The 10,901-nt window shown below is 52.3% G+C and overlaps 1 protein-coding gene across 1 annotated transcript; it reads left to right on the top strand.

Annotated features, from left to right (window-relative positions):
- Positions 1–4,245: 4,245 nt before the first annotated feature.
- Positions 4,246–5,538, top strand: N0V96_009712 (uncharacterized protein; the record flags this gene model as incomplete). Its single annotated transcript, XM_053190380.1, has 1 exon — positions 4,246–5,538. One exon carries the CDS (start codon positions 4,246–4,248, stop codon positions 5,536–5,538), a length of 1,293 nt encoding a protein of 430 aa, XP_053052310.1.
- Positions 5,539–10,901: the final 5,363 nt, after the last annotated feature.

The raw sequence follows: 10,901 nt of genomic DNA, 5'->3' as shown, positions 1-10,901 counted from the left end.
ATCATTGCTGAAACCGTGTAAACCAAAGAAACAAAAAGTCTGTTGCTTATCTTGTCTGTTGGTCATTGCAGGTGTAGGATAGCCGGCCACTTTCGGATCACACCGAGTTGCCGTCCGGTCCGAACGTGGGATGGCAAGGATGGTGCGAAACATCGGCAAAAGTTGAAACGGCAACATGACCAAACTGGAGACATCAAGACACACAAAGAAAACGACGCACCCGATGCTTTTAGACCATCTACTCAGGATGCCCTGGACTTGAAAAACAATTAAGCATGAACTGTTTATAGAGCAATGATGAGTAGAGTAGTGACCTGCGGCGCTGTGTACTATTTAGCGTAATATGATTTTTCTCTCTCGACTACCATTGCCATGTGTCAACAGAGTTCATCGGATCTCTAAGCGAACAGACCGAAACCGTTGTCGTCTGAAGTTCATCCCTGCTGGAACAACTAGCTCACATCACAGCCGCAAATCTGCGATAGTGCTCTTCCGGAGTCATTGACTCTGCCCTCGTACAAATTACCAGTCTTGGCCTTTTGACGTTGCATCTAGATTCAGCAACATACCGGTTTGCTGTTCTCGAAGGCTTCGTTCACTTTATCTCCCGTTTGTCTTGGCAGGTCCAAGTAGATGAAACTTTATCCTTACTCTATCTAGTAAATTTATTCTACACTATCTCTCTGTCAACGCCAAAATGTTAATCACCAACGTCGTCTCGGCTCTGTTGCTTTTCTCCGGTCTTTCTGCTGCGGTGCCAAGCCCCATACTTCCGCAGGCGAACGACAACACCCTGGAAATCCGTGCATCGAAGGATGTCAATCCAGCAGCCGTCACTGGCACTACGTGCACAGACAAGAACGCGTAAGTTGCCACCCATACCGAATATGTGTAGGGAGCCATCGAGCTAAAGACATATTGTAGCAAGATTGATACCCACGACATGAACGTCGCTACACTGGCTATCTGCGGCGGCATAGCAGGGTCCATCCAAAAATGCGGCGGCGCACCAAAGAGTACCACGGGTGTATCAGGAACCGCGAAGTTCACCTTGAACCCAACTGCTTCTGGCGCCACGATCAATGTATCCAAAGGCCGTTGGGAAGGATGCATTCGAGCTGCGAGGGCAACATGCCCTAGTGGTAGTTTCAAGTCGACCTGCAAAGGAGGCGCAAGCACGGGCGATGTCGCCTTCACGCTCACTAATCCATAAGCCTTGTTGTAATACACCATCAACGACATCAAGTAGTATTTCTGAAGCGAACTTGAAGCATTTCGTCCCGAGTCTTTACTTACATGGATGATAATGAGTGATATTTCTCCGATTATGATGAACTTGTCTGAAATATCGATCAGCTGTACGCCGCCGCATATCGTCGGAGCGTCCATGCAGTGCTACGTAGACCAAAGTCTGACTCGGCACTTAGTCGTGCTAGCGATGTGAAAATTTGCTCACATCCAAGACTAGCTAAATGCCAATTGAATTTGTATCATGCTTGAAAAGCCAAGTACCTAGATCGAATACTTGAGTGATTAGATATGTCGCTACCTTAATACAACTGCGGCGGATTGCAGACCTGTAGTCATAGAAAGGTCACTAAATAGTCCTGAAGTAACTCCTGTCTCTATCTCACAGACTTGATGAGGTGGTGATCAGATCGTTGAGCCGGAAATAAAAATAAAAAGTCTCGCTTGTGCATTGATACTCTGTATCTCTGTTTTCTGAAATTTTTTTAGAATCAAGCTCAAGAGCTCCCTCAGCCTCCAAATCCAACTGGGTGCCAAGATGTCTATATGCAGCGTCGATCAGGAGGATAGAAGCAAGTAGTGCCCGCCCTTGAGAGAGTGTTTGGGCAAGACTAAAGCGAAGATAATAGCGACATGAGGTACGACATTGCGGGATGCCGAAGGATCAGATCGCATTTAGTGACCATATGTTGGAAATGAGACGAAGATCAAATTCTGCCGCCCCGCTAACTTGCGCATCTTGAGAGCGAGAAGTATGAGTCAAGTCCGTATGAAAAAGAAGAGCAGGACACAATAACAGACTTACCCGATAGATCGAAGAGATACCAGGTGTTCTGTGGTTATTCTCTTATTGAGGCCTTTCGATTCGACAGGTTCTGAACTCATCAGGCCCAGTTCTCTTCCATATGAACTTCATTTTAGAGGCTTAGAAATGTGTCAAGACCAAGCCACTGGGCAGAATATTCTGATCAGGATGAAAGTTTAACCAAACTGCACGTCCGAACTGTCTAAAAGTCCCTGACACTGTTGTCCGTGATGAGAATGACGTCCAGTCCTCAAGTTGGGCACCTAGTTGTGGGACTTCCGAATTTTACATACTCTCCACAGGGAAATAGAACTGAAAGACTAACTTACAGTCTTGCCAAATTTTAACTCATTTACAGATAGTACTTGACACAAATGTAAGGACCAAGGGTTGGGGTCATTCAAGTTGCGTCGCACCACTCCTGCCGACTTGGCAATCTTTGAGTCTCAGCAACCCTCAATAGTAAGCAAGCATGCTGACTGAGTCCATTATTTTCTTACGTGAATCAATCTGCGGTCTCGTTAGAAGGCACAACAGTCTTCACCGACTTCTCTTTCTCAGTCGACTGCAAAGAAATTGAGAAGGAAAGCACTTTAACAAAGTTCCTTTGGTGAAGATCCTCTCCCACAACCCGTAGCACATCTAGCCGACATTTGAGGGGCTCTGTTGGCTGACATGACTCGATGAAGTTCAAGTTGCTATCACTCCCTACAGTGTTCGCGATAAGTTGCCATTCCGGGTCCAGTAGCCATTTCGCTCTTAACTCTTTGTCCCCGGTCTCGCTTCTGCATCGTACAGTGGTCAGCTGTTTACTAACTGAGAAGGCTCTCTCCGCTTTCGATTAGAGTTGGCGTGAGTTGCTGCTACTGTAGTACTGAGAATCACAGGAATGTAAGTAATTCAACAGGTCAAAACCACAGATGCTCTCAGGGGCGCTGGGTGGTGCCGTGCCACAAACGGTCGGTCGTATTGCGATGTGATAGCGAAAGGGCTAGGCAGAAAATGGGGAAATAGTCGCCTTTGTTACGGATACCATTACCCAAGAACTCGGGAGTGTTGTGTAAACTAACCATAAAGGCTCAGGGGAAGTTTCCGAGTACTTTAAATCACTTTAAATCACTTGCGGGTATATTGCCGCCAATCATGATGAAGGGCTGCAGGGAAGCGTGTCAGAGAATAATGGGGTCCGTGTGTGATCTTTTGACTAACGCATATTCTGTCAGCGTTTAGCGAGTGGCACGTTACGGAGTACGGGTCCTTCGGTTGGGTGGGATGAAGCCATCGTCTACGCAGTACTTGCAGACTTCCTTGGGAGGGCACACCTTGACATTCGGTGAAAACGAGATCATCGTCATTTCGAGGTGGAGGATTTGACGGGGAGATCCAACATCGAAGTCATTGGCATATGCAACCCCCCTCCTTGGAGAAGTTCAGACGAGACTCCTCTTCTCTGTGTTGCATTGGACAATGAGACATGACTTCTAAAAGCTTACTTCTTGTACGGATATTCTACAGCAGCGAGACTCCCGACCGAGAATAGACTCGGTTCATTTCATAATCTTGAAATCCATCAATCATGAGATTCCTACTCAATCTGTACCTCCCGGGTCTAGGGTAGAGACTGGGATACTCTTTTTGAGGTGATCGATGCAGGGAACAACACGAATAAGGCCAGCGAGGGGCCAATACGCATCAGTGCTGATTGGTGTATTCTGCCCGCCGTTTCATCACAAATTGCCAACACTTTCTTAGAAACACTCCATCGAGCCCCCATGGACGGGCCCAGTCTCAACTAACAAGGGCCAGCGCATTCCACCTCTCAACATCAACTGAAAATTGACTGTACGCAGTACAGGATTCCGCCCTGTGGACCACTGGACTATGGCCAGGCGGGCTGTATCCGAAGATCACCAGGTCACTGTGTGTGTGTGTTTGCCTGCTTCGCATCATACGTCTTGGCTAGAAGAGGAAATAATCCTTACCAGAGAGTCTTGGCGAAGTTGGCGCTTCTACTTACAAAAAGATGGCGCCCCTCGATCTCTTGGAACGAGGAAAGAGTAGTCTCCGATCAAGTTCTCATCCATCTCGATTTCATTCTTTGCAAGAAAGCCTCTGTCTTTCTTCGTTCGCTCATTTGTTCATTCGTTCATTCGCTCTTTTCTTCAACGTACACATACAGCAGGTTGCCCAAGATGGCCAGGTCAAACCAACTTCTCTTCACAATCTTCCTCGCCCTCACCACCGGCATCCATGCGGCCCCTCAGGCAGGCGCCCCCAAGGTAGTCGCGCGCGCTGAGCCCGCCGAGTTCGAGGCCCAGACCAAGGCCGGCCCCGGCGGCAGCGACTTCAAGGACTCGGCCCACTTCCGCGTCTACGCCGGCGGCAGCTCCGCCGATGACTCCCTCGCCATGCTCGAGGGTGCCTACGAGTGCTTCGTCAACACCCTTGGCTGGCGGTCCTCTGGCCTGTCCTTCAACGAAGGCTCCGACAACGGCCCTTACTACAAGACCAACGTCTACTCCGTCTCCAAGCTTGACAACGCCGCCGGCGTGATGCACTCGGAGTACGAGTCCGGCGCCGGCTGGCTCGAGGTCGTCGACACCTACCTCGCCACCCCGGGCGTCACCGTTCACGAGTACGGCCACGCCTTGCACTACCACCAGCGCACCTGGGTCGACCAGGAGCGCACCGGCGCCTGGTGGGAGACGGTCGCCAACTGGGTTGCCGACACCTACAACACCTCCCCCCTCTGCGCCGACGCCCGCACCAAGCACAAGTCCCCCGAGGGCCGCACCGAGTTCGAGGTCAACAAGGTACTTGGCGACTCCTTCCAGGTTATTGTCGACGGCACCGTCGACTCTGGTAACTACTACCAGGCCTGGCCGTTCCTGACCTACCTCACCAACAACCCGGACAACATTGCCGGCCTCGGCAAGGACACCCTTCACCAGATGATGGTCCAGTACGAGGCGAACAGCAACGAGACGCCCCTCCACACCCTTAACCGCGTGGCCAGCAACACCACCGCCGGCGAGATTGTCGGCAAGTACTGGGCCCACATGGCCTACGTCGACATCGGCCACGACCAGGCCCAGGAGATCTTCAACCAGGCCAAGGGCAGCGTCAACTTTGCCAACGTCGACAAGTCTGGCGACGGCTATAAGGTCAAGTCCGCTCGCGCCCCCCGCTACATGGGTGCCAACATCATGCCCCTGACGACCTCCGGCGGCAAGGTCGACGTCAAGATCACGTCGGCTGGCGAGTTCACCGCCCACCTCGCCATCAAGGGCTCCAGCTCGGTTCGCTACGTGCAGCTCGCCAACGGTGCCGGCTCCGCTGAGATCGCCAGCGGTGAGGAGGCCAGCTTGGTCGTTGCCAACACCCCCAAGACTCTGATCCTGTACAACGGTTTCCAGCTTGCCAGCAGCGATGCCAACAAGGGGCTGGACTACTCCTTCACTTTGACTGGAGCCACCGTCGCATAAGCGGCGAGAATTAGCGCGTGTGCTGTGTATCATTTCATGTAACATATTTCTCTTCTCTACATACTGTTAGCCACTGGATGAGGGCATGCATATACAGACTTCAAGATACCACATTTGGTTAAATACGCTTCCCGCTGTGTGTGACACTTTGTTTCCAAATGCTGACGATCCGAGCCGACCGAGCGCACCGGAACATGGGTCACAACCATGACACAGTGGTAGCCCACGACGATGACTTGACGAAATCCAACTCTCTAAAGGTCAGCGCCGTAACAACAACGGCGGCACCGACAACCAAGGCCATCGGACGTTGCATTAAGCTCTCGACCAAACTTTTTGGCTTCTCGAATGCGTTGTCCGCGGCATCCGTGGGAGCCAGCCTAGATTTTCTGCCTGCCGTGGCGTTGATGTATCCTAGGGACCCCAGCTGGACAAAGCTTAAACGGCATATGTGAATGCAATAAGATGCGATCCCGCCGAGGTAGTCTGCCCTGGTTTCCGGCATTGCCGCGCTGTGGGCTATAATTGGGAGAAGTCTGAGTACTACCATCGAAACCACATTCGCGAGGAGGATCTTTCGGAGCATTGGCGAGCCTGACGTCGTGCGGCCGTGGAATCGCATCAATACGGCAGCATCGTAAAACAGCTCCGTCGCCAGGCCGGCGTAGATTAGATAGAGAGGTCGCCTTGGGCCCCGGCCAATGAAGAAGAGGCCGAGGGATGAGAGGGAGAGGACGTGGTGAGCGACAAACTCTGCAGAATAGCTGAGAAGTGGCAGCTCAGAGGTCCAGAGGATTGCTCGAGAAGCAAGGCAAACTTTGCCATTGGTGGTGAAGGGGCGGTCGAGCCCAAATATTTCGGTAGCGGGGGACGTGTCGTTGTATGCCGCGATACATATGGGTGTTGAGATCAGTGTCAAGAGGAAACCCAGCGGGAAGACAAAGTAAGGGGCCAATTTGCGATGCTTGTCCGTCTCCAACGTCTTATAGAAGTCTGGGTTTGCTCGTTTGACTATCTGATGCGCACAGCGGTTCACGAGCTGATAGGCCATCAGGCCCGCGACGAAGAGTGCCCAGTCTGGGGCTATCATGATGTTCGAATCAATCTGATGCGAGGCAGCGAGGCATCACATAGCGAAGGGTGACGACGGGAGCCAACAGCCTTTTTATGGCGATAACAGTAGTTGTGACTGCGAGACTGCGGAGTATTAGGGACATCAGCTCGCCGACCGATATGTCTCTCTCTCGGGCCTCGATGCGATGGGTAGCTTCATGCAGATCAGCCAACACAACATGCGTCTTTCTGCCTTGCTTAGCGATAGCCGACCAACGTTGTTGATAGGAGATGACTGGCATCTCACGTAAGCCTCTATGCGGCTGATGTGCCTCGCAGATATATTGCAGCATTGCCAGTCTGTATGGGATAGTCGTAAATAGAATACAGACGGCGTCCGATAATGCATCATTTTGAGTCACAATTGGTTAAGGTAGTCTCAGTGTGATTTGATCGACAGCGAGGATGAAGAGCCAGCGGTTGAAAGGTATCGCATGTTGAAGGTCTTCAATATGTCATTTCATCAGCCAAACTGGCTCCGAACTCAATGCTGGAGGCAGAAGTCGAGGCTCGGGGACACGGCACTGTCATGTCTCGGCATTTACATGGTGCGGCCGTTCGATCCGGAGGTGGAGCCACGGAGCCGGCGTGGCGCATGTCTAAAGGCAGAAGTATGTTGACGATGTTGGAAGTTTGGGACGATAAAGTTTATTCGTAGAGCGCCACGAGGGGCTGTTGATCTTGGCCGGCGTGCCATGATCCCGCGATGAGGCTCGCCTGTAGGGTTTGCGGGAGTGTTAATCTCGGGGGATTCCTTCGCCAGCTGGACAAGGATGGCGCAGGGATGACTCTCAATCCGCAGGCGATGCTTCGACTTTCGAAAGTGATTGAAGTTGAAAGAGGAAACGAAACAAAGACACCCCTGCCTTTCGACTTGCGTATTTGCCCGTATCCATGGGTTCTCATACAATACCAGAGACTGCGGCTGTATGTACCTTATCCGTAGATGCAGCGAAGTCACGAAAGATGGAAAGACGTCGTGCCAGGTACGTACTTGATAGGCGCCGTCCGGGGATTTCGGGTGCCGTTGGGAGGTCAGGGGGAAACCTGAGGTTCCTAGGTTGGTGAGGCGGGTCATGGTGCTAATTTAATGGGGTCTTGGCGGCTCAAAGCTGTCAGTTTTCTGAGAGGCACGTGATTGGGCGCTTTGTACGGTCCATGGAGCAGGTACGTACCCCGTACCGTAGATGCCCGCATGCTGTACTGTCAGACAGTTACTGTGCAGGTGCCCCCTATTTGAGGCAGGAAATTGAGAGTTCCATCCAAATTCCCGGTGGCCTTGGCACTGCGTAGCGACTGGCTTCGCTACAAGGTTTGGTGGGGCCAGCGGGGACACGTACAGTGCGAACGGGGACTAAGGTTCGTTGCGGTCGAGACCTTCCTTCCGCGGGCAGTCTCCAGGTGTTCTTTCCTTCTCCAGTTGCCAATCCCTCCCCTCGGTGCCTTCCCAAATCCCACAGCCCGCTGTCCCTCTCCTCTTTCCTCAGCTCACTCCAGTAACCATCTCAACATCTCACTCACCCACCCACGTGCCACTCTGACCCTCACTCTCACACTCACTTTCACTCTGAATCGCACTCAATTTGACAAGACTTGTCAAGACACCAAGCCAGCCAATGTCTGGGAACAAAACGATCGCCAGTTTGACTTGTCATCGCCCAAACACTCGCGATGTGTTGGCAGCCCGGCAGCTCACACGGCAACCGGTGGCACTCGCCATAAGTAGCTCATATCCCCCGCGGCGTCCGGCTCTCTACCGTCGTGTGATCTGCCTTGGCCGAACCGATCGCTCCTTGGCGTACATAAACAACACAATGCCCAAGCCTGCCGGTTATGCAGTCATAGCCAAGCAAGCTTGAAGATAGGGATGTGGATGTGGGATGTTGCCCTGTTTTTGATTTTCATCTATCGACGTCTTGCTCGCATTCTATTTTCCGTCGCGCGTGTCTGGACCTGTAACTCGTATCACCCTCTCATAATTCGTATCCAACCCGGTCTGCCTGCCATCTGACAGCTTTGCCTTGCGCACAAGGCGAATGAGCTGAGCAGAGCTGACAGCCTGAAGCGGCCCGAGCTGACATGCCATCCGAGGTGTTGCAGCTGACTACCTAACTTTCATATTACAGCAAGGTGCAGTACGCATATTCACCTGTTGGGATGAGACGCAGACACGAGCTCTCACTTCTTACTTGGTTCTTACCGACATACAACTTGCATTTTGACCTGATTCTTAGCTATTGTTTTGCTTTCGATTCCGTTTGTTTGCTTGGCATTCTCCGGCACTCAATCCCCTTCTGCTCTGCCACCCTTTGTTGCCCTTCATTGTATCCGTACAACCAATCCTTCCCTTAAAGTTCGCGTTCCTGGCCTGGACCATCCCTCCAACGGCTCTTCCCATGTGTCGGACGGCCGATCGCTGCTCATCCCAAAACCGCGAGTCAACGATCAGCGGCCACTCAGCGCAGTAGTACTCTGTCCGACGCATCACAGAGCACCACCGGGCCTCAGCCTCTCAGTCGCACTCAACATCAATCTCCCTCGCCGGCCCTGAGACGCCATCGCCATCGCCAAGACGCTGCTGAGCCTTAGCTCTGGGCGACCCCTGGATCCATCGTGCCTCCGTCCCCATTTTGTGCTTTTCGGAGCTTCAGAGGCATCACCTATATCCACATGGAAGGTCCATTCAAGGCAGGGCTCATTCTGCCCTCTGTGATCCCCTTGCCTAACCCTTCGGAGCGTAGGATGCCCGTGGGCCGTGAGTCGCGACAATCCCTCCTAGTGAGCCCCTCGTAACCTGAAGGATGACGGGCAGAGAGAGGACTCCCGAGTCCCCGCGTATTTTGCGAGGAATGAGTCTTGGCAATGTTCGTTGTCGGGTAGGGATGGCTGGTCCTGTTTGAGAGAGGCTTCTTGACGTGCTCTATGGCAGGACTCGTCGTCTTGGGTTGTCCTTGAACCCAAAGGGTGTCTGGTCAATCGCAGTTCGTCCCTATCCGTCTGTTCCCAGCCGTCACTGGCGATTGTCCCATTGACATTGAGCTGTAAACCATGTCATACCCCATTCCCCCAGCCTATCCATTCATGCATCCATCTCTCTGGTTCTCTCTCTCCCCATAGAGGTTCACTCGGTGGGTGTGGCCCGTGTTTGCATTCAACGGCCTGTCTTTCGGTTTCCGGGTCTCTGCTGCATGAGGTGAGGTGATCCTTCGTGCTGCCCGCGTTGCTTGCCCTTGCAGATGGCGAAAGAGGCAAACCATGGACCGTGGGACCGTAACCGCCCTGTGAGCCTTGGATAGAATGGATAGTCCCGAGACTGGCGGCATCCCATGAAATCCATCTGGTCCATTTGGTCCAAAGGGGGGCCCTTGCTCCTGTCGAACCTTGTGAAGGGTGCTCGAGTGCTGCCCGGCCAGGCACCTTCTCAACTTCTCATTTGCTGCACAGCCCCGATGCCCAGAAGGCCAAGACTTTACCAAGAATACCAAGACTTTGGCGGCCACCAAGACTGATTTCTACCGCGTCATCCTGTGCCCTCCTGTGGTGTGTCTTCCGTGTCTGTTGATTCCCATTTTCTTGTGTTCCCAAAAAGCCCAGAGTTGCCGAGAAGGAAGAAAAAAGTGGTCTTGAAAGCCTGTTTCCCCCCCTTTTTCTTCGCTTTTCCCGTGCATCCTGAACCTGAGCTGTGAGAAGACAAAGCTGTGTTGGCTAACCTGCCACCATCCCCAACTCACACCCGTCCATCGTTTATTCCTCCGCCTCAACTCGAATAAACATACACTGCTTACACACCAAACTACAACCTTCGCTTCATTTCTCACCGCCGGATTTTCACTTTCACATACCAGCGGAATCCCAATTCAGGGAAATCAATCGTAGTAAATAAAAATTGACACTCGCTTCCGACGACGAATACGAAGTTCCGACCGACCGATCCATCGACACCTCACCGCAGCCACAGTTTCTTTTACTGCCCCTTCCACCTTTGGCGCTGCCCATTCATGAACAGTCGCTTCTCATAAACGAAAAACCTTCTTTTTCAAACTTCGACACTGCTTTCATTTTCAATCACAAGCGACTTCATTCGGTTGAATTTCAACTCACTCGTTCTCACCCGGAACCGCTCCGACCGATAAATCGATTCGACCGCCTCCTCCACCCGATTGTACGGGATCTTGAAGTACACCTCACCAACCTTGATACCTTCATTCAAGCAGCGCTCTTCATCTTCGTCCGCAGACCGGCTCTTCGCC

Source organism: Colletotrichum fioriniae (assembly GCF_027942845.1).
Source record: "Colletotrichum fioriniae strain IMI 355084 chromosome Unknown scaffold_12, whole genome shotgun sequence".
Lineage (NCBI taxonomy): Eukaryota > Fungi > Ascomycota > Sordariomycetes > Glomerellales > Glomerellaceae > Colletotrichum > Colletotrichum fioriniae.
Note: the sequence above shows the minus strand (reverse complement) of the source record. Positions and strands in the feature narration are given on the sequence as shown.